Source organism: Saccopteryx bilineata, chromosome 2 (genome assembly GCF_036850765.1).
Source record: "Saccopteryx bilineata isolate mSacBil1 chromosome 2, mSacBil1_pri_phased_curated, whole genome shotgun sequence".
NCBI classification, from domain to species: domain Eukaryota; kingdom Metazoa; phylum Chordata; class Mammalia; order Chiroptera; family Emballonuridae; genus Saccopteryx; species Saccopteryx bilineata.
The window spans coordinates 44,356,892-44,381,063 of NC_089491.1; the positions used below are offsets into that span (position 1 = coordinate 44,356,892).

The 24,172-nt window shown below is 40.8% G+C and overlaps 2 protein-coding genes across 6 annotated transcripts in view; one reads left to right on the top strand and one right to left on the bottom strand.

Annotated features, from left to right (window-relative positions):
- The window catches only part of RMI1 (RecQ mediated genome instability 1), a 274,637-nt gene extending 268,191 nt beyond the window's left edge, over nucleotides 1–6,446 (bottom strand). Inside the window, exon 1 of the mRNA XM_066256990.1 lies at nucleotides 6,423–6,446. The gene's annotated coding sequence lies outside the window, so the exon portion shown is untranslated. The remainder of the gene's footprint in view (nucleotides 1–6,422) is intronic.
- The window catches only part of GKAP1 (G kinase anchoring protein 1), an 88,868-nt gene extending 68,267 nt beyond the window's left edge, over nucleotides 1–20,601 (top strand). For 3 of the 5 annotated variants that reach the window (XM_066256999.1, XM_066256998.1, XM_066256997.1), the window contains 5 exons: nucleotides 6,875–6,972; nucleotides 10,083–10,146; nucleotides 15,705–15,775; nucleotides 16,944–17,021; nucleotides 20,277–20,601. In XM_066256999.1, the coding sequence (XP_066113096.1) occupies nucleotides 6,875–6,972; nucleotides 10,083–10,146; nucleotides 15,705–15,775; nucleotides 16,944–17,021; nucleotides 20,277–20,324 (359 nt within the window). In that variant the 3' untranslated portion in view covers nucleotides 20,325–20,601. Of the gene's footprint in view, nucleotides 1–6,870; nucleotides 6,973–10,082; nucleotides 10,147–15,704; nucleotides 15,776–16,943; nucleotides 17,022–20,276 lie in introns of all 5 variants that reach the window. The other 2 variants (XM_066257000.1, XM_066257001.1) reach the window with 2 other exon arrangements.
- Nucleotides 20,602–24,172: the final 3,571 nt, after the last annotated feature.

Genomic DNA, 24,172 nt, shown 5'->3' on the forward strand with positions numbered 1-24,172 from the left:
GAGAGAGAGAGAGAGAGAGAAGGGGGGAAGAGCAGGAAACATCAACTCCCATATGTGCCATGACCAGGCAAGTACAGGGTTTCGAATCGGCGACCGCAGGTGTTCCAGGTCGATGTTTTATCCACTGTGCCACCACAGGTCAGGCTAAAATTGGTTTTGTTAAACACCTTTTCACTCAAGTTGCAGAACTTATTCATGACCTTAAACAAGGACTTACAGTGTCCTTGACCTGACATTTAAAGTCCTTAGGCTGTGCTTTTCAGACTGAGAGTGTCAACTCACTTAACAGGTTTTGAAATCAGTTTAGTAGATTTCTATCAGTAATTTAAAAAAAAAGAATATTTCACATTTCAAGAAGTTTGTTTCTGTATTTTGTTGTGGCCCTACTTTTCTATGGTTATACACTTTCCCTCCTAGTAAAAGAGAAACTTATACAGACTACTTTTTAGTTAAATGCAGGTGGTGAGTGTTCCAGGTCATTAAGTAATAATTCTTAGCCTGGCCTGTGTTGGTACAGTGGATAAAGCATCAGCGTGGAACACTGTGGTCGCTGGTTCAAAACCCTGGGCTTGCCTGGTCAGGCACATATGGGAGTTGATGCTTCCTGCTCCTCCCCCTACCTCCCCTCTCTAAAATGAATACAAAAAAAGTAATAATTCTTAAATATTAAATAATTGAGTTTTTAATAACGAATTTTTAGTTACATTGAGAAAAAAAAATCTTTTAATGTGCCAGTGTGATATAACATTTCTTGCTCACTATTGAGATTATATTCTTTTTCATGTTTTTTTGCTCATATATCGTCATATGGGTTGTGACCTATTTCCAGATTTTCATTTATCTTTTTATTTTTGCCACAATATTTTTAGAGTGTTCATCAAGTTAAATTTATCAATCCTTTTACTTTTCTCTCTGATACCATGTTCAGAAAGGCTTTCCTAAGATGATATTCATCTAGATACTATTTTAATACTTAGGTGGTTTCATTTTTCAGAATTAAAATGATATTTTATATTATTAAATGATTATGTACTCAGTAGAAGACAGTTTTGATAAAAGAAAAATTTCAATGAAGTGAAAAATTTTAATATATCCTAAGAGAGTTACTAAAATTTTGTTTTATGTCCTTCTAGCATTTTTCCTTGGCATGTAGCATTACAATTTTGGGATCATGTTAATACATTATAGTTTATATTATCATTTTTAGTGATTTCAGAGTTTATGGTTTTATAAATTTACCATATATTTAGCCATATTCTACAGTTGAGCATTTAAATTGATGTCCATTTTTTTTGTTGTAATAAATTTTAGTGAATGCTGATAGATACTTTTCCCCTCACTTCTAAGATAAATTTCTTTTTCTAAAGAGAGCGAGAAATGGAAGGACAGGCAGACAGGAAGGGAGAGAGATGAGAAGCATCAACTCAGTTGCAACACCTTAGTTTATTGATTGCCTTGGCCAGGGGGCTTCAGATGATTCAGTGACTCCTTGCTCAAGCCAGTGACCTTTGGGCTTAAGCTGGTGAACTTTGGGATAGTGTGACTAATTCCCCCAGTTCAAGTCAGTGACCCTTGTGCTGACAAGCCTGCTCCCAGAGCCAGCCACCATAGGATTTCAAACTGGTGACGTCAGTGTTCAAGAACGGTAGACACTTTATCTGCTGGGCCACCACCAGTTAGGTCACACTGGCCTTTTTTTCTTCAAATTCTCTAGCCTCTTTCTTGCCTCAGGGCCTTGAAACATACTGTTCTTTCTACCTGTAAAACTCTTAACGTTCACTTTTTACCTACCTAATTCCTATCAATTCCTCAAGGATTATCTTAAGTGTCATTACCTTAGAAAGAGCTTCCCTGATCCATGTGGGAATAATCCACGTCATTCCCTTTATGTCACTATGCTCTTTTTCTTTATAGCTTTAAAACCTCAGTTCTAATTGTAGCATTTCTTCATGTTACATCTGTCTGCTGTACCAGACAAGTTCCAACAGAGCAATAATCTTTTCAGTTGTGTTCACCATTGTATACCTAGCACCTAGCAGCAGTTAGGTACTCAGTGAGTATTTTTAAAATAAGTTGTTTTCACATCCTTAGATAAATATCAATAGAATCAATTTATATTATTATCAAAAGTATGACTTTAAGTGGATTTTTTGCATTTAAGTTTGTTTATTTTGGAATATGGTACAAGATTTAACTTGATTTTTTCTGTTATCCTTTTGTTTTATAACCTACCATTGTTCTGTAATTCAGCCTTTTATTATTTTTTTTGAGAGAGAGAGAGAGAAAGGGGGAAAGATGAGAAGCAGCAACTCATACTTGCATCACTTTAATTGTTCATTGATTGCTTCTCATACCTACCTTGACTGGAAGTCTCCAGCTGAGCCATTGACCCCGTGCTCAATGGCTCAAGCCAGCAACCTTGGGCTTCAAGACATCGACCTTTAGGCTCAAGCCAGCAACCCCACACTCAAGCTGGTGAGCCTGCACTCAAGCCAGCGACCTCAGGGTTTCTAATCTGGGACCTCAGCATCACAGGTCGATGCTCTACCACCACCGGTCAGGCTCTTGGGGATTTTTTTTTTTTTATTGCTATTGGGATAAAATGGTTGTTCTACGTACAGTTTCTACCTGCTAATTGCTGATATAGAGAAAAGCTATTTTTTTCTATTTTTCCCCCCCATAAATTTTCAATTCTTTTAGGTCTTAAATATAAACTAATAACTTTTCACAGAAAACTTTTTTTTACTAGTTACCTAACTTCCCTAGATTTTCTTTTAATGTTTTAGATAATTTTTATTTTTCAAATATAGTTGACATAAATTATTGTATTAGTTTCAGGTGTATATCCCAGTGGTTCGACATTACATAACTTGACACTAAACATACTAATTAGGGTATTGTTGACTCTATTCCCTATGCTGTACTTTACATCCCCATTACTATTCTGTAACAACCAATTTGTACTTAATCCCTTCACCTTTTTTACCCATCCCCCCAACTCCCCTCCTTTCTGGTAATTGTCAATATGTTCTCTGTATCTGTGAGTATGTATCTGTTCTGCTTGTTCACTTATTTTGGTTTTTAGATTGAATTATTGATAGATATGTATTGCCATTTTATTGTTCATATTTTTAATCTTCTTAAAATTCTTTAACATTTCATATAATACCTGTTTGGTGGTGATGAACTCCTTTAGCTTTTTCTTGTCTGGGAAGCGCTTTATCTGTCCTTTAATTCTAAATGATAGCTTTGCTGGGTAGAGTAATCTTGGTTGTAGGTCCTTGCTTTTCATCACTTTGAATAATCCTTACCCACTGCCTTCTGGTCTGCAAAGTTTCTGTTGAGAAATAAGCCAACAGTCTTTTGGGAACTCCCTTGTATATAACTAACTGCTTTTCTCTTGTTGCTTTTAAGATTCTCTCTTTGTCTTCAACCTTTTGCATTTTAATTGTGATAATTTTTAGTGTGGGTCTCTTTGGGTTCATCTTGTTTGGGACTCTGCACTTCCTGGACTTGTATGTCGATTTCTTTCAGCAAGTTTTCTGTCAACATTTTTTCAAACAGGTTTTCAGTTTCTTGCTGTCTTTTCCTTCTTGCACCACTGTGATGTGAATGTTGATACACTTGAAGTTGTCTCAGAAGCTTCTTATGCTATCCTAACTTTTTAGATTATTTTTTCATTTTGCTGTTAGGAGTGTTTTTGCTTTCTTATATTCCAAATTGCTCATTTGATTTCTCAGCTTCATCTACTCTACTGTTGATTCCCTGTAAATTATTCTTCATTTCAGTTGGCATATCCTTATTTCTGACTTTTTTTTTATGGTTTCCATGTACATTTTATGATTTTCTTGTCCTTTTTTTATGCTTTTCAACTGTTCTTCTCCTAAGTTCATTGAGCATCCTTAAAACCAGTGTTTTGAACTCTACATCTAGTAGATTGCTTGTCTCCATTTTGTTTAGTTCTTTTTCTGGAGTTTTGTTCTCTTATTTAGAAGATGTTTCTTTGTCTTCTCATTTTGGCAGCCTCCCTGTGTTTGTTTCTGTGTTTTAGGTAGAGCTGCTACATCTCCCAGGTTTGATAGAGTGGCCTAATGTAGTAGTAGGTGTCCTGTAGGGCCCAGTGACACAGCCTCCCTGATCACCAAAGCTGGGCACTCGAGATATGCCCCCCCCATGTGGGCTCTGTACACAATCCTCTTGTAATTGAGCCTTGTTTGCTGTTGGCTCATCAGTGTGAGGGATTTACCCCCAGGTTGATCAGCTGAAAGGACTAGCTGCAACCATTAACTACCTTGGAGGATTAGCTGTGCAGGGACCCACTCCACAGAACCAGAATTATTTCAGAAGGGCTCTGCTGTCCCCTGAGTCTGCCCCTTGAGTGTGTTGCTTGTGGAGGTGGTTAGGTGGTGGTGTTTTTATATGGTCTGAAGCTGTTCACTGGGTGTGCTGACTCTGGGGCCTCCTGGAAGGTATAGGCCAAGGTCAGCTGCCCCCTGCATTCTGTCCAGGGCCACCTGGCATGAGCCAGAAAGCAAACTGTAGATGGATGCTACTTGTGCTGGGCTTAGAGGTGCCAAGGTGAGGCGAAGCTGTGAACCAAGGCAAGCTGCTGCTAGTGCTGGGCCTGGGGCCACTCAGTGGGAGGTATGGGGCATGCTGAGGCCAGATGCTGCTTGTTTGAGAGATTATAGGACAATCTGAAGCCTAAACCAAGACAAAGCATTCATATGGAAGAGCCACTGGAAACATTTTGGGTAGGCTAGAAAGTTGGGTCGGTGGGTCTCAGGGAATCACCAGGGTAGGGCCAGTAGTATTACCCAGGTTAATGGAAACTCAGATATGGCACCTGCCTGCTAGCTATGTGGGGAAAGGGGTGGTCTCACCTAAGGAATAATGGCCACTACAAGTGCTTCTGTCTGGGAGAAACCTGCTCTCCCCCCAGCTCTTATCCTGATGCTGTCAATTCAGTTTTTCCCTGTGTGTCTCTGGCGCCTGTCAAGCTGCTGCCCCAGCAGTGGCGCTCAGAGGGAGTGAGTCAGAGTAACTGTGCTGGAGCCCTTTATAAAGAACTGCCTGGTACTCCCTCAGCCCTCTGTCTACCTCAGCCTCAATCCCTACTGATTTTTTTTTTTCTGAAGTTGGAAATGGGAAGGCAGACAGACTCCCGCATGGGCCCAATGGGGATCCACCTGGCATGCCCACCAGGGGGTGATGCTCTGCCCATCTGGGGCGTTGCTCTGTTGCAACCAGAGCCATTCTAGCACCTGAGGCAGAGGCCATAGAGCAGCGGTTCTCAACCTGTGGATCGTGACCCTGGCGGGGGTCGAATGACCAAAATTCAGGGGTCGCCTAAAGTCATCGGAAAATAAATATCTATTTCTGATGGCTTTAGGCGACCCCTGTTTTTTGGCCGTTTGACCCCCGCTGGGGTCGCAACCCACAGGTTGAGAACGGCTGCCATAGAGCCATCCTCAGCGCCCGGGCCAACTTTGCTCCAATGGAGCCTCAGCTGAGGGAGAGGAAGGAGAGGGGGAGGGGTGGAGAAGCAGATGGGCGCTTCTCCTGTGTGCCCTGGCTGGGAATCGAACCCGGGACTCCTGCACGCCAGGCCGACGCTCTACCACTGAGCCAACCAGCCAGGGCCAATCCCTACTGATTTTTACAACCAGAAGTTATGGGGACTTCTCTTCCTGGCACTGGAACACTAAGCTGGGGGCCTTGCCCCTCAGGAGGGACCTCCGCAGCCGAGATGTCCCTCCAGATTTCTATTCATCACACAAGTGTGGGACCAGCACATTCTGTTTCTCTACCCTCCTAACAGTCTCGATGTGGCTTCTTTAATTCCCTAGGTATAGGGTCTCTGTTTAGCTAGATTTCAGTTCTGAAAGATGGTTGCTCTGTAGTTTCATTGTAATTTTGATGTGGTTGTGGGAAAAGGCGAGTACTGGGTTTACTTATGCTGTCATCTTGACTGAAAGCCACAGGGCACTTCTTTTTTTTTTTTCTAATTTTCTGAAGCTGGAAACGGGGAGAGACAGTGAGACAGACTCCCGCATGCGCCCGACCGGGATCCACCTGGCACGCCCACCAGGGGCGATGCTCTGCCCACCAGGGGGCGATGCTCTGCCCCTCCGGGGCATCGCTCTGTTGCGACCAGAGCCACTCTAGCGCCTGGGGTAGAGGCCAAGGAGTCATCCCCAGCGCCCGGGCCATCTTTGCTCCAATGGAGCCTTGGCTGCGGGAGGGGAAGAGAGAGACAGAGAGGAAGGAGGGGGGGGTGGAGAAGCAAATGGGCGCCTCTCCTATGTGCCCTGGCCGGGAATCGAACCCGGGTCCCCTGCACGCCAGGCCAACGCTCTACCGCTGAGCCAACCGGCCAGGGCCAACTTCTAATATGTTTATTAACAGACATGTCACCTGACCTGTGGTGGCACAGTGGGATAAAGCGTCGACCTGGAACACTGAGGTCACCAGTTTGAAACCGTGGCTTGCCTGGTCAAGGCACATATGGGAGTTGATGCTTCCTGCTCCTCCCCCTTCTCTCTCTCTCTCTCTCTTTCTCTCTTCTCCCTAAAAATCAATAAATATTAAAAAAAAATAGACATGTCATTTCAAAGCCCTGATATTACTCCAATTTATAGTTTGAAATTAGTCATATGTATCTTATTTGCTTGCATTGTACATAATTACAATTATATCGTTGATTAGAAGTAGAAATATAGTCAACAGTGTTTTAAGTTGCTGTAGAAAATGAATTAAAATTGAAAAAGTTGGAATATTTTTTTCTTCTGAAACTTTTCACGAAAGAATATTGTAAATAAGAATTAGCAGACTATCTTAGTTCTAAAATAGTTGTTTTTCTTTCTTCAGGAAGTAGTTCTGAAAGATGGAAGAATTGAAAGACTAAAGTTGGAACTTGAAAGGAAAGATGCTGAAATCCAGAAGCTTAAAAATGTGATCACTCAGTGGGAGGTTTGTGTTTGTTTACTGTTGTAAACTAGTAGTCTGTGCATTTTCTGTTTTTCTTTTTTTTGTTGTTTTTTGTTTGTTTGTTTGTTTTTTTCCCTCATTTTTCTGAAGCTGGAAACAGGGAGAGACAGTCAGACAGACTCCCGCATGCGCCTGACCGGGATCCACCCGGCACGCCCACCAGGGGCGAAGCTCTGCCCACCAGGGGGCGATGCTCTGCCCATCCTGGGCGTCGCCATGTTGTGATCAGAGCCACTCTAGCGCCTGAGGCAGAGGCCACAGAGCCATCCCCAGTGCCCGGGCCATCTGTGCTCCAATGGAGCCTTGGCTGCGGGAGGGGAAGAGAGAGACAGAGAGGAAAGCGCGGCGGAGGGGTGGAGAAGCAAATGGGCGCTTCTCCTGTGTGCCCTGGCCGGAAATCGAACCCAGGTCCTCCGCACACTAGGCCGACGCTCTACCGCTGAGCCAACCAGCCAGGGCTGTTTTTCTTATATATAAATGTTTAATGGTTTTTTTTTATTTTTTTTATTTATTTATTTATTTTTACAGAGACAGAGAGTGAGTCAGAGAGAGGGACAGATAGGGACAGACAGACAGGAACGGAGAGAGATGAGAAGCATCAATCATTAGTTTTTCATTGCGCGTTGCGACACCTTAGTTGTTTATTGATTACTCTCTCATATGTGCCCTAACCACAGGCCTTCAGCAGACCGAGGACTTTTGCTGGAGCCAGCGACCTTGGGTTCAAGCTGATGGGCTTTTTGCTCAAACCAGATGAGTCCGCACTCAAGCGGCGACCTCAGGGTCTCGAACCTGGGTCCTCTGCATCCCAGTCCGATGCTCTATCCACTGCGCCACCACCTGGTCAGGCTGTTTAATGTTTGATAGAAATAATGTTTATACTGTTTAGGTTTTTTTAATTCATTAATGTTATAAAATTGGAATGATAATTTATTTTTATGGTAAAAAATATATAACATTAAATTTGCCATTTTAGCCTGACCTGTGGTGGCACAGCGGGATCAGTGTCGACCTGGAACCCTGAGGTTGCTAGTTTTAAACCCCAGGCTTGCCTGGTCCAAGGCACATATGGGAGTTGATGCTTCCTGCTCCTCCCCACCCCCCTCTAAAAATTGAATAAAGCTTTTTTTTAAAAAAGCCATTTTAACTATTCCTAACTGTACAATTAGCTACCTTCATAATGTTGTGTAGCCATCACCACTATCTGTTTCCTAAACTTTTTCATTATTTTATACAAACTCTGTACCCATTAAACAGCTCCCTATTTCTTCTTTCTTTCTTTCTTTTTTTTTTTTTCTGAAGTTGGAAACAGGGAGGCAGTCAGACAGACTCCTGCATGCGCCCAACCGGGATCCACCCAGCATGCCCACCAGGGGGCGATGCTCTGCCCATCTGGGGCGTTGCTCTGTTGCAACCAGAGCCATTCTAGTGCCTGAGGCAGAGGCCATAGAGCCATCCTCAGCGCCTGGGCCAACTTTGCTCCAGTGGAACCTTGGCTGCAGGAGGGGAAGAGAGGGACAGAGAGGAAGGAGAGGGGGAGGGGTGGAGAAGCAGATGGGCATTTTTCCTGTGTGCCCTGGCCGGGAATCGAACACGGGATTCCTGCACGCCAGCCGACACTCTACCACTGAGCCAACCGGCCAGGGCCTCTTCTTCCCCTTATAAGCTCTAGTCTCTGATTTTCCTTATTCTAAGTACTTCTTTGTATGTGTGTGTGTGTGTGTGTGTGTGTGTGTCAGAGACAGAGAATCAGAGAGGGATAGATAGGGACAGACAGACAGACAGGAAGAAAGAGAGATGAGAAACATCAGTTCTTCCTTGCGGCTCCTTAGTTCATTGATTGATTTCTCATATGTGCCTTGACAGGGGGGCTACAACAGACCAAGTGACCCCTTGCTCAAGCTAGTGACCTTGGGCTCAAGCTGGTGAGCCTTGCTCAAACCATATGAGCCCGTGCTCAAGCTGGTGACCTCGGGGTCTCGAACCTGGGTCCTCCATATCCCAGTCCAACACTCTATTCACTGCACCACTGCCTGGTCAGGCCTGAGTACTTATAAGTAGAATCTTACAAAATTTGTTCTTGTGTCTGGCTCATTTCACTTAGCATAATGTTTTCAAAGTTCACCTATGTTTTAGCTGTGTCAGAATTTCATTTCTTTTTATGACTAAATAATATTCCATTGTATATCTGTACTACATTTTGTTTATTCATATGTTGGTGGATACTTGCATTATTTCCACTTTTTGGTTATTGTGAATAATGCTGCTATGAACGTTGAGGTACAAGTATCTGTCTCTACTTTTAATTCTTTTGGTTGTATAGTTAAGGATGGAATTGCTAGGTCGTAGGTAATTCTACATTTAACTTTTTGAGAAACCACCAAATTGTTTTCTATAACAGCTGTACCATTTTACTTTCCCATCAACAGTGCACAAGAGTTCCTGTTTTTCCACATGCTTGCTAGCACTTGTTTATACAATTTTAACTATAAACTCACCTATTACTCTATTCCTTCCTAAAAATAAATCTTTTTATTTATTTCAGGTGTTTTTTGGGGGCCTTGCATATGTAATAATAGAAAAAACAATCATGTTCCAGCCCTGATTGTTCTTTTTTTTTTATCCTTCTCTTCTTAATGTTTTAATCATCTGTAATATTTCTATTATTATGCCAGGGATTTAAGTTAAGTAGTAGACAGGTCTGAATACATTTTCCTCCATCCTGTTTTACCCTCTTCTTTCCTTTCCCTTCCCTTTCCCCTTCCCCTTCCCTTTCCCTCCCTTTCCTCAAGAATGGATTGAGCCTTGGCTGCAGGAGGAGAAGAGAGAGAGAGAAAAAGAGAGGAGGGAGGGGGTGGAGAAGCAGATGGTCACTTCTCCTGTGTGCCCTGATGAGGAATCAAACCCCAGACATCCCCATGCTGGGCTGATGCTGTACCACTGAGAAAACCAGCCAAGGCCCATCCTGTTTCTTTCAAAAGGAACTTATGTCTTTGAGCAAGCTGAGAACTCACAGCTCCATAAATTGATAGTGACTCATTAATTATATCATTTACTTTAAAAAATTAAATCTGTTTTTCTTTGACTATTAGGCAAAGTATAAAGAAGTAAAAGCAAGAAATGCACAGTTATTGAAAATGCTTCAGGAAGGTGAAAGTAAGTGATATTTGTGATTTTATAATTAAAAGTTAATCTTAAAAAATATTTTAAGATAATTTTTCAAGATATATGATTTATTAACTCAGAATAGAAAGATTTTCCCAAGTGATATAGACTGGATTGTTGCAGGTAACTTTATTATTACAGCCTGACAGGCTGTGGAGCAGTGGATAGAGCATCGGACTGGGATGCAGAGGACCCAGTTTCGAGACTCCAAGGTTGCCAGGTTGAGCGCAGGCTCATCTGGTTTCAACAAAGCTCACCAGCTTGGACCCAAGGTCGCTGGCTTGAGCAAGGGGTTACTCAGTCTGCTGTAGCCTGACGGGCAAGGCACATATGAGAAAGCAATCAATGAACAACTAAGGTGTCGCAATGAAAAACTGATGATTGATGCTTCTCATTGCTCTCTGTTTCTGTCTGTCCCTATCCCTCCCCCCCTCTATCTCTGTAAAAAACCAAACAAACAAAAAGAACACCTTTAGCCTGACCAGGTGGTGGCGCAGTGGATAGAGCATCGGACTGGGATGTGGAAGGATCCAGGTTCGAGACCCAAGGTCGCCAGCTTGAGCGCAGGCTCATCTGGCTTGAGCAAAAAGCTCACCAGCTTGGACCCAAGGTTGCTGGCTTCAGCAAGGGGCTACTCGGTCTGCTGAAGGCCCGCGGTCAAGGCACATATGAGAAAGCAATCAATGAACAACTAAGAAGTCACAACGCACAACAATAAACTAATGATTGATGCTTCTCATCTCTCTCCATTCCTGTCTATCTGTCCCTGTCTATCTCTGGCTCTGTAAAAAAAAAAAAAAGAACACCTTTATTATTATAAGTCACTCTTACAGCACCTTAGGAATCATCCAAGTTTACAATTACTCATTTTAGAGAAAGCTTGAGATTTCAATTCTTATGAATTATGGGACTACATTTAGCAGGAAAACAAGAATAACATTTGCATAAAGATTCTGCTTTTTTTTTTCCTTTTTTTTTTTTTAAGGCAGTCAGACAGACTTCCACATGCACCCAACCAGGATCCACCCAGCATGCCCACCAGGGGGTGATATTCTGCCCATCTGGGGCGTTACTCTGTTGTAACCAGAGCCATTCTAGCGCCTGAGGCAGAGGCCATAGAGCCACCCCCAGCGCCCGGGCCAACTTTGCTCCAGTGGAGCCCTGGCTGCACTGGAAGGGAAAGAGAGAGACAGAGAGGAAGGAGAGGGGGAGGGGTGGAGAAGCAGATGGGTGCTTCTCCTGTGTTCCTTAGCCGGGAATCGAACCTTGGACTTCTGCACACCAGGCCAATGCTCTACCACTGAGCCAAACGGCCAGGGCCAAGATTCTGCTTTTTAATTATTAGATAAGAAGGTGGCCTACCATCATTTTAGGTTTGTTCTTTTTTTGGTTTGTTTTTTAGATTTTATTTATTCATTCTAGAGAGAGGAGACAGAGAGAGAGAGAAGGGAGGGAAGCAGAGAGCATTAACTCCCATATGTGCCTTGACTAGGCAAGCCCGGGTTTTTGAACCGGTGACCTCAGCATTCCAGGTTGACGCTTTACCCACTATGCCACCACAGGTCAGGCCAGGGTATTGTTTTTTTAGCAAGAGAGAGGAACAGTGACAACAGACAGAGAGCGAGATGAGAAGCATCAACACAACAGTGTGGCACCTTAGTTATTCATTGATTGCTTTATCAAATGAGCCTTGACGGGAAGAGGGAGGGCATGCTCCAGAAGAGCAAGTGACCCCTTCTTCAAGCCAGCGAGACCTTGGGCTTCAAGCTAGCGACCATGGGGTCATTCATGCCTATGATCTCACTCGCAAGCCAGATGAGCCTGCGCTCAAGCCTGTGACCTTGGGGTTTCAAACCGGGGTTCTCAGCATCACAGGTCAACACTCTATCCACTGCACCACCCCCTGGCCAGTCTCATTTTAGGTTTACCTAATCCTCAACTCTTCCTGATCCCCAGCTCTTTATATATTTTCTGCTGCTCTAAACTTTTAGCTGTAGGTCAGCAGTAAGAAGCCAAGAAACCAGTCGAAACTGAGCAGAGATAATAAGACTAGTAAAGTTGATGTTATATGAAAATCCCCACAATTCAATTGAATTCCTGATTATATTTACCTAGTAATACCTGAAACTTCTATGAAAATCTTCCATTCGTGATAGGAAAGAGTAAATTAATTTTTAATACAAAGTTTTTCAAAGGAAATTAAATCATAAAAGAAGACATAGAGAAAGACATGAGAAAATCTTCCTAGTTGACTATATGAGTAATCAACAATTCTCCCTGTTAATAAGTATTAATGAAATATCAAATATAGCTGTTCTGAGTACTGTATAGTACTTAAGAAATTATGAAACTCACCTTGAATAATAAGTAATCCAGACCCAAAACATTGTCTCAAATATGAAGATACTGGGGGTGGAATTGTTGGACCAGAACTTAAACTATATTATTAAATAGCAGTTATCAAGACAATATGAGTAACAACCAAAAATCTTGTTCAGTTGAACAGAGTATGTTGTCTTGAAACAGATTCAGATTTATTTTTTATAAATTTTCTATTTTTTAATATAACTAATTGAACTATGATGAAATAGAAATTAAAGAATAATGAGGAAAGGCATTTGGACAATTATATACCAACATCCTGAGATTCATTTAGATCTGTTCATGTTACTGAGTTCATGTAGATCTTCTAATGAATAAAATTATAAAAATAAGGTAATTGTTTATAAGGTATGTTTCTCATTGAATAAACTATGGGTATCATTGAATGTATGATTTTTTTTCCCATTTTTCTGAAGCTGGAAACGGGGAGAGACAGTGAGACAGACTCCCGCATGCGCCCGACCAGGATCCACCCGGCACGCCCACCAGGGGGCGATGCTCTGCCCTTCTGGGGCGTCACTATGTCGCGACCAGAGCCACTCTAGCACCTGGGGCAGAGGCCAAGGAGCCATCCCCAGCGCCCGGGCCATCTTTGCTCCAATGGAGCCTTGGCTGCGGGAGGGGAAGAGAGAGACAGAGAGGAAGGAGAGGGGGAGGGGTAGAGAAGCAGATGGGCGCTTCCCCTGTGTGCCCTGGCCGGGAATTGAACCCGGGACTTCTGCACGCCAGGCCGATGCTCTACCACCGAGCCAACCGGCCAGGGCGAATGTATGATTTTTTTAAATATGTAAAATAAATATTCCTTAGTTAAAGAAACATTGTAAAAAATGAGAAAATTAACTGGTAAAAGTTTATTATCAGTAATGGATTAATACCAGTAAATAAAATCAGTGTCCATAGTCCATTTGATATAGGACCATTACATGAATAATATATTAGAATATATATATATACTCTAGCATTTATGATATAAGTATAGTCAGTTTTGTTAATGCAACTCGTGTTCCTGAAAATCACCAGCCTTTGCAAAATCACACAGTGAAAAGCCTAAAGTCTATGGGGAAAATGAAGTTAGAAGCATACAACACGCAAAAGCTTTTATCAGTGACATATTTAAAAAATATGGGAATCTAATAAAAATAGCACAACAAAAAATAAATAAATAAATAAATAAATAAAAATAGTACAATAGTTTTATATATGTTAAAATGGTTAAACACAACCTAGTTTGCTTGTAGAAGTAGGCTTCAGAGGGTTATCGCTTGTGTGTTATGTTATAGAAGACTTGAAAGTTGGTGTGGTTCTTAACACACAGTGAACTAAGGTAGATGGTAAGTATTTGAAATGTGTACGTGGGTACAGTTTTCTGTGTTCACAAAATTGTGCTTAAGCAAATGCAAAATTCCTGTTATGTTCAAATTGTTTCTAAAACATCAGTGTCATTGAAATAAACATAGGAGAAGTTAGTGTAATTAAAATATTACACAGTGATTAAAAATCACTAGTTCTTAGTGTGTGTTTAATTCTAGAGATGGAGGCGTAGAAAGTATAATTCATAACAGTTCCCAGGTTGATTCTGACAGACTGATTTGCTTCTTGATACAGTGTTACACCTTATTTCATATCATATTAAACTATGAAAAATAGATTTGATTTACAGGTGGGTTTTTGGGGGTTTTTTTGTATTTTTCTGAAGCTGGAAACAGGGAGGCAGTCAGACAGACTCCCGCATGTGCCCAACCGGGATCCACCTGGCATGCCCACCAGGGGGCAATGCTCTGCCTATTTGGGGCGTTGCTCTGTTGCAACCAGGGCCATTTTAGCACCTGAGGCAGAGGCCATGGAGCCATCCTCAGCACCCGGGCTAACTTTGCTCCAATGGAGCCTTGGCTGTGGGAGGGGAAGAAAGAGACAGAGAGGAAGGAGAGAGGGGGAGGGGTGGAGAAGCAGATGGGTGCTTCTCCTGTGTGCCCTGGCCGGGAATCGAACCTGGGACTCCTACACACCAGGCCGTCGCTCTACCACTGAGCCACTGGCTAGGGCCCTTGATTTACAGTTTTATATTGGTCAAGCAGTGGTGATATCAGTACTCAAAATATTTAAACATTTCTCCCTTTACTGTTGTTATAGTTTCACCTCTTCAGTCTCTCTTAGCTTGTGAAGAATTAGTTTTTATTCAATAGCCATTACCATGGAATTTGTCAGCCATGTAGAGATTTTTAATGCTTAGGAAACTTTAGGGGCCAAAATACAGATCTCTTGCTTCCCCCAAAGAGGAAAAAAAAAAAACCTCAATGAATCGTTCTGAGACCACAGATGTGATATGGTAAGTTATAATCATATGAGCTACCTTTATTTTACTGTGCTTTATTGGTATGAATTATCAGATAAAAATAATTTTTGTGGGCCTCCTGGTATGCTTACCCTGACAATTTAACAGAACAAACAGAAACACTGTACTTTTTTTTTTTTTCGAGTGAGAGAAGGGGAGATAGTAAGACAGACTCCTGCAGGTGCCCTAACCAGGTTCCACCTGTCATCCCATCTGGGCCAATGCTTAAATCACCAAGCTATCTTTAGTGCCCAAAGTTAATACACTCGGACCAACCAAGCTATCCTCAGAGCCTGGGGCCAACACTGGAACCATTTGAGCCACTGGCTGAGGGAGAGGAAGAAGGAGAGAAGGGGGAGAGGGTGGAGAGAAGCAGATGGTCGCTTTTCTTGTGTGCCTTGACTGGGAATTGAACCTGGGACATCCATACACCAGGCCTACACTCTATCCATTGAGCAAACCGGCCAGGGCCTCTAATTTTTTTTAATCTTGAAGATTAGTCAAGGTATTTTATTTTTTCCCTGTGTGAAATTTTTTATTTTCTTGTCCTTGTTCTTATTACTGCAGATAGGAAAACTTTTTCATTATATCTGTACAATTAATATTTTTAACACTACAGAAAATGTAAAGTTTCTAAGAAAACTACTGTGGTGATAATGAATTATCAGAATTTTCAAGTGAAAAGTAAGAGCTATCTCTAGGGTCAAGAAATATATCATTAAGTATGAGGAAAATTAATCTTTCCCTGACTGCATTGCTGTCTTGGTTCTTAAACTATTGTTAAACTGTATGAGTGATTGAAAAGATTATACTATTCTTTTTCCTTTTTTGTCAGTGAAAGATAAAGCAGAAATACTTTTGCAAGTTGATGAATCACAGAGCATCAAGAATGAGCTGACTATCCAGGTAAGGAAAACTGTATATAAGACTGATATTCTTAGGCTGTTTTTTAGTCTTGAATTGTGAAACCTGACTAAACAGAAATACAGCCTATCAACACTGCAAGAAAGCGATATGAGTTGGTAAATACACAATACAACATACAGATCATGTATTATAGAATTGTACAACTGAAACCTATATAATTTTATTAGCCAATGTCACCCCAACAAATTTAATAAAAAAGAAAAAAAAGAAAATGACATAAATTATAATTCACTATTACTATGTAATAGCAAATGAATAAAGTCTATTTACTTTGTAAGGGAGGTAGGTATGTCCTGAAGAATAGAGGAAAATTAGGTTGTGTTTTAGTTGATGTGGACTCTGAATATAGGGATAGAAGGGGCAGACAGAACTTATCCTACTCTATTTTTTTAAGTAAGAGGAGGGGAGACAGTGAGACCCACTCTCACATGTGCCCTGACTGGGATTCACCCTGAAACCCCCATTTGGGGCCAATGCTCGAATAAACCGAGCTGTTTTTAACACCTGAGGCTGATGTGCTTCGACCATCCGATCTATCCTTAGGGCCCAGGGCAAACGCTCGAACCAGTCAAGCCACTGGCTATGAGGGGAGAAGAGGAAGAGAAAGGAGAGAGGGTGGGGAAGAGAAGCAGATGGTTGCTTCTCTTGTGTGTCCTGACTGGGATTTGAGCCTGGGATGTCCATACCCTGGGCTGATGCTCTCTCTACTGAGCCAACCAGCCAGGGCCTTATTCTACTCTTGGACTTGACTTTCTCTTCTTCCCATCCTTATTCTGGGGCCTTATAACAGTGAACTTGTCCTGTCTGTCTCTAATATGTAGCTAAGTAAAATGCCTAATTGAAATTGAGGTGGTGAGGAAGGGTTCTCTTATGTTATTCATTTACCCAATAGTCAAAAATCATTATTGTGAATAAGTGCTGATAATTAAGGTTATTATATATATGGTGCCAGGTGGCAGGTACTGGAAATATCAAGGGGAACTTTGTAAAGTATAGGATTTACCACTATGCTGTCCACCTGAAACTAATACAAAATGACATTGAATGTAAAATATGTATATGGTTAAACAAAGCTAAAACAAAAAAGAATAAGATATTCACCTAAAAAGACAAAGTCTTTTTAAAAAAATGGAATATTTGGTTACAGGTGACTTCACTTCATGCTGCATTAGAGCAAGAAAGATCTAAAGTGAAAGTTTTACAGGCAGAATTAGCCAAATATCAGGTATGCTTTGGTAATTTTGAAAGTGTTTTTTATCACAAATAATATATTTGGACAGATACTATGTGACAATAGCTGTATGTACTGTTTTGTTCTTAGTTAATAATTTATTCACAGAAATGTTAATAATTTTGTTTTTGTTTAAAAATGTTATATTTGTTACATAATTTACATTAGAAAATATTAAGGTTTTCTAGATATTGTTATATACAGCAATAACTAAAGCATTTCAGAAAAATATCTATGCTACATAGATGATGTAGCATACATGCCATATCAAGGGAAGGCACAAAATGACATTTGTCCCATTATATAGTAAGTTGGGTACAGCAGTATCTTTTAGATGCCTTCATTGTAAAAGTATATTTTCCCCTTTGTAATTAATAAATGATATGTGGAATGATACTTTGAGATTGTGTGATTATCCTTTTACCAATGGTTTAGCATCCATTGGTGATATTTGCAGCAGTTATTTTAGTGGTAGCAAAATAGTGATTTTTCTAATTCTATCATTTCTTCTGTATTCACCAGCTAACATTCAGCATTTTTTTCTGGATGAAGCAGTAAAAAATATCAGTGCATTGTTTCAGTGTATGTCTATGTGTGTATATATAAACACACATATTTATTTGTACATATGTGTGTCTAAGTCATGATGTAAAACATGTTAATGTGAGGGTATAGTCAAAGAAGTTTGAAAGCCACTGGTAGCCTAGAGAACATAAAAGTTGTTTAGCACCAGCTTTAACATCTCATCAGTCTAGGAAGGAGAATTTGCGTGGGAGGCTTTGAATATTATTCTTGAATTTTTTTTATTTTTATTTTTATTTTTTGTATTTTTCCGAAGCTGGAAATGGGGAGGCAGTCAGACAGACTCCGGCATGCGCCCGACCGGGATACACCCAGCATGCCCACCAGGGGGCGATGCTCTGCCCATCTTGGGGCATCGCTCTGCCGCAATCAGAGCCACTCTAGTGCCTGAGGCAGAGGCCACAGAACCATCCTCAGCGCCTGGGCAAACTTTGCTCCAGTGGAGCCTTGGCTGAGGGAGGGGAAGAGAGAGACAGAGAGGAAGGAGAGGGGGAGGAGTGGAGAAGCAGATGGGTGCTTCTCCTGTGTGTCCTGGTCGGGAATCGCAGGCCGACGCTCTACCACTGAGCCAACCGGCCAGGGCCTTGAATATTTTTTTGTGTATGTATCTCTTAATCTAGTTGAGAAGGTAAGTTTTAAACTGTATAACATTGATACCAATTTAAAATGGGTATCTACCTTATAGAAAGTATTTTGGTGAATTCATTTTTATTTTTCTATCAGAAAATAAATCTTGTTTTTAATATCATTACACAGCTCAAGTCCTGCATAACTTCTTTATACTTTCTCTGAATAAATCCTTGCAAAACTTGTGTTTGGTCAAGAGTGAATAACAGCGTTCTTCGACTTGATTTTTTTTTAAAACAAAGATTGATATAAAAAATGTTTTGCCTGACCAGGCGGTGGCGCAGTGGATAGAGCATTGGACTGGGATGTGGAAGACCCAGGTTCGAGACCCCGAGGTCACCAGCTTGAGTGCGGGCTCATCTGGTTTGAGCAAAGCTCACCAGCTTGAACCCAAGGTCTCTGGCTAGAGCAAGGGGTTACTCAGCCTGCTGAAGGCCCACAGTCAAGGCACATAAGAGAAAGCAATCAATGAACAACTAAGGTGTCACAACGAAAAAAAACCAACTGATGATGGATGGTTCTCATCTCTCTACGCTCCCGTCTGTCCCTATCTATCCCTCTTACTCACTCTGACTCTGTAAAAAAAAAAAAAAAAGTTTTGATCACCAAGAGTAAAAGTCATAGGTAGAAAAAAGATAATAAAAAACAAAAGAGAGGCTGCCACCATTACTTAATGGGCCTGGGTTTTATATGCTCACAATGTAACCACCATTTTGAGAAATGCATTTTCCACAGACAAGTATTTCTCAGACTTAGCTGATCATCAGAATCACTTGGGAGTTTTTGAATTACAGATAGTTTGGCCCACTCCTGATAATTGTGAATAAATAGATCTGTGACAGTCTGGACATCAGAACTTTAAATATTACTACTCAGGTGATTCTAATAATCAACTAAATTTGGGGACCATTGCTATAGTTTATAAAAATGGAGGAAAAAACATAAAATTATTAAACACAAATAGATCAAACCATTATTTATGGTTAAAATGGGTAGAGTAGTTACAGATGATTTTAATTTTTTTCTTTGTAACTTTGTACTTTCCATATTTCTACAATGAGTATTTACTTTTTTTTTTTTTTTTACAGAGACAGAGGGAGAGTCAGAGAGAGGGATAGATAGGGACAGACAGACAGGAACGGCAAGAGAGATGAGAAGCATCAATCATCAGTTTTTCGTTGCGACACCTTAGTTGTTCATTGATTGCTTTCTCATATGTGCCTTGACCGCGGGCCTTCAGCAGACTGAGTAACCCCTTGCTCGAGCCAGCCACCTTGTGTCCAAGCTGGTGAGCTTTTGCTCAAACCAGATGAGCCCGTGCTCAAGCTGGCAACCTCAGGGTTTTGAACCTGCGCCTTCCACATTCCAGTCCGACGCTCTATCCACTGCGCCACCGCCCGGTCAGGCAGTATTTACTATTTAAATCAGAATAAGGCAAAAAAGTTACATTAATTAATGTAAAATACTTTTTGTCTTTTAAGCTACATTTCTCTTTTTTTGACCCAAGTCAAGTACCACAGATGGAGCTTTAATTGAAGCAGAGTAAATACATATACATGTCACTGAGCAATATGAAAAGTATGATCTACTTTTTAATTCAGTGGTGAACAAAATCAGATTTTTAATGCTGTCTGATAAAAAGACAACTAGATAAAACTTGCATTAGAAATTGAATTACCTAAAAGGGCAATGAAGTGAATTACTAAATTTGCTGATCATATGGAATAAATTGTTTTAGTACTGATTAAAATTTTTATTTTAAAAACAATCTGCGACAGTCTAAAAGAGCTCTAAAAAATAAGATATCAGTGATCTTACTAATTCTAGATAGTTGAAATAGACCTGTTTTCAACTACTTTAACCATTTGTAAAAATAACCCTGTAAAAATAACTTAGTTTGCTCATTCAAATTTGCAACAAACTAAAAAAGAAATTGCTCTATTCTCATATTCAAAAATGCCTTTGGTTTTATATATTTTTAAAATGAAAATACCCCCCAAATGGTATTTCCTGAATAATTTGCCCTATTTTTCTTTACAGGGTGGCAGAAAAGGGAAAAGAAACTCTGAATTCGACCAGTGTAGGTGATTCCATTAGCCTTTGAGGTCAACACAAAAGTTTAAATTTTCAGGGTTTTGGAAAAATGTATATATTTAAAGCTGTGCAACTGCAAAGTTAAGCAGTTTTTGTTGAAGAAATACTTAAAACAACTAGCTTACTCACAGTCTATAATTTTTTGTTCTTTTGGCATAAAATGAAAAGAAGAAAAACAGAATTCCAGCTGAACGCAATGGTTGTTGTTTACTGTCCATACTTCTTATCACTTTAGTTTTTCATCAGTCAATAAAATTAATTTACTCTTCCATTGATATGTTTGCTTTATTAAGTTTCAGAAACAATGTGGAAGTATTATTTTTGTTTATGGCACAACCAATTAACTGGAATATTTAAATTCAGTAAATATTTAATTTACTCAGCACTTTCTTCATGCTAAACCTGTGGGACATACAAGAGAAGTGAAAATGGTTGATATCCTCAAGTAGCTTATTCTCAGGGGAAACATAATTCTCATGGGTGGGTAAAGACAACAGCAAAAATATTTACCAGACTAGAATGTGACATTGTTTGATAACTGAGAAAACTGCATGAGATAGTTTTTAGAGAATAGATAATTTTTCTGTAAATTTGTTGTAAAGCATTCCAGGCAGAAGAAACAATCTGGGCTGAAATATTTGTTTAAAGAACAATCTAGCTTGAGGACAGAGATGCAACACACTGAGAGTACAATGTTGGTACAGATGAGAAATGAGAGATTTTTCATTGATATAATCAATTACCAAAACAGTTTATGGGATTATTTTTCAGTGTAATCAGTGAAGTACAGATATGATTTATTAAAATACTAAGGATTGCCTGACCAGGCGGTGGCGCAGTGGATAGAGCGTCGGACTGGGATGCAGAGGACCCGGGTTCGAGACCCCGAGGTTGCCAGCTTGAGTGTGGGCTTATCTGGTTTGAGGAAAAGCTCACCAGCTTGGACCCAAGGTTGCTGGCTCCAGCAAGGGTTTACTCGATCTGCTGAAGGCCTGTGGTCAAGGCATATATGAGAGATCAATCAATGAACAACTCAGGTGTTGCAACGCGCAATGAAAAACTAATGATGGATGCCTTTCATCTCTCTCCGTTCCTGTCTGTCTGTCCCTGTCTATCCGTCTCTCTGACTCACTCTGTCTCTGTAAAATATAAATAAATAAAAATAAATAAAAATGTTTAAAATACTAAGGATTTCTTGGTTGTATAAGAAAGATGAACACATAAATACTGGTCTTGGCCTCCAAAACCATCATTACATGAAAGACTCCACTTTATGACAGTCATTGAAGAAAACATACATAATGTCATTCTTGTTTCTATGTCTGGTTTCTTCCAAAAGGTCACATGAACCTTGCAAAGAATTGTGACTTATTTATTATTCCCTATGTTCTCAGTGCTTAGTTCTCTGTGTGACACAGAAGAGATGCTAACAAATTGTATAATTAAGTGGTAAAGCTTTTTGAGATAGTTTTTCCCTAATTTTACCTTGCCTAAGACTAGGTATTGCCTGACTGGTGGCAAAGTGGACCTGGAATGCTAAAGTTACCAGCTTGAGGCCCTGGGCTCACCCAGTCAAAGCACATACAAGAAGCAACTACTATGCTTCTCACTTCTCCCCTCCACCCTTTTTCTCTCTCCTCTCTCTAAAATCAAGAAATGAAATCTTAAAGAAAAAACAACAAACAGGACTAGGTACCATAAGAACCTAATGAACTCATTAAATACATATGGTAATATTCCATGATACCATATTGTTCTTTCTACCCAGTGATGAACAAAATCAAATTTCTAATGCTGTCTTGTATGAGCAAGCTAGACAGAACTTAAATCAGAATAGTTTCAATAATAATTAAATTACCCAAGTAGTTAACAAACTGATTAGAGCATACTATTTGCTTTATCTGCCTACATAATATAGATGTGGTACATTATCTAGCATCTATCACAGTGCCTGGCACATGGTAGACACTCAACATATTTTTTACTAGTGTATATTGGTTTAGTATCACCTGAGCACAAAAAACTTCATTGATCATCCTCTTTTATTCTGGATATTCTCTGGAGTACTATATTATTCATAGCTGTGTTTACCCGCCTGAATGCTCTTTTTTTTTTTAAAGATTTTATTCATTTTTTGGAGAGGGGAGGGAAAGAGAGAGACAGAAGAGGGACAGGAGCAGGAAACATCAACTCCCATATTATGTGCCTTGACTGGGCAAGCCTGGGGTTTCAAACTGGCGACCTCAGGATTCCCAGTGGACGCTTTATTCACTGTACCACCACAGGTCAGGCCTGAATTCTTTTTTCTTTTTTTCTTGATTGATGTATCCATTCCTATGCTTAATCTATTACTTTTATGTAAGTGTATCAGTTTAAACAGGAAAAGCTTTATCTAGTAAGAGTTTTTTTGTTTTTTGGTATTTTTCTGAAGTTAGAAGCGGGGAGGCAGTCAGACTCCTGCATGCACCCGACCAGGATCCAACAGGCATGCCCATCAGGGGGCGATGCTCTGCTGCAGTCAGAGCCATTCTAGTGCCTGAGGCAGAGGCCATGGAGCCATCCTCAGCGCATGGGCCAACATTGCTCCAGTGGAGCCTTGGCTGTGGGAGGGGAAGAGAGAGATAGAAAGTAGAGGGGGGAAGGGTGGGGAAGCAGATGGGCACTTCTGTGTGCCCTGGCTGGGAACTGAACCCAGGACTTTCAAACTGCAGGCCGATGCTTACTGCTGAGCCAATGAGCCAGGGCTCTAGTAAGAGATTAAGATTGGTGGCCTGACCTGTGGTGACGCCGTGGATAAAGCATCAACCTGGAATGCTGAGGTCATCAGTTCGAAACCCTACACTTGTCTGGTCAAGGCACATATGGGAGTTGATGCTTCCTTGCCCCTCCCTCCCTTCCTCCCTTTCTCCCTCCTTTTTCTCTTTCTTTCTGTCTCTCTCTCTCTCCCCCTCCCTCCCACCCTCTCACACGCTTACTCTCCTCTCTAAAAATTGCTCAGACATTTCCTTTTAATATCATTACTAAGATTTTCAGTCTCCTGAATGTTCAGTAAAATTATTTTTTAAAGATTTTATTTATTGTATTTATTGATTTTAGAGAAGAGGGGGAAGAATGGGAAGCATCAATCTGTAGTAGTTGATTCTCATATATGCCTTGACCAGGTAAGCCTGGGATTTTAAACCCACCACCCTAGCATTCCAGGTTGATGTTTTATCCATTGCATCACCACAGGTCATGCTCAGTAGAATTATTGATAGCTTATTATGGGCAAGGTGTTGTACTAGAGATACAAATAAGTTTGAAATCAATTGGAATAAAACAGCTGTGGCCTGTTGGGTCAGTAGTAAAGCATCAGCCTGGCATGTGGATGTCCCAGGTTCAATTCCCAGTCAGGGCACACAGGAAAAACAACCATCGGCTTCTCCACCTCCTTTTATCAGCCTTATAGTAATAAAAGAGCATGACACATCAGCAATTAAAATTCAAGATAGGTTTTATTGGATTCCATAACAATTTTATGGAAATAAGAAGAGGGCATATTTGTACATGAAAGTCAAATGCTACTTACAGGAAAAAACACATTTTTAATTCATAAAGAATAGACAGTGAAGGCCCTGGCCAGCTAGCTCAGTGGTAAAGCGTCAGCCCAGCATGTAGAAGTCCTGGGTTCGATTCCCAACACAGGAGAAGCACCCATTTGCTTCTTCACATTCCCCTTCTCCTTCCTCTCTGTCTCTCTCTTCCCTTCCCGCAGCCAAGGCTCCATTGGAGCAAAGTTGGCCCAGGTGCTGAGGATGGCTCCATGGCCTCCACCTCAGGTGCTAGAATGGCTTCATTATAAT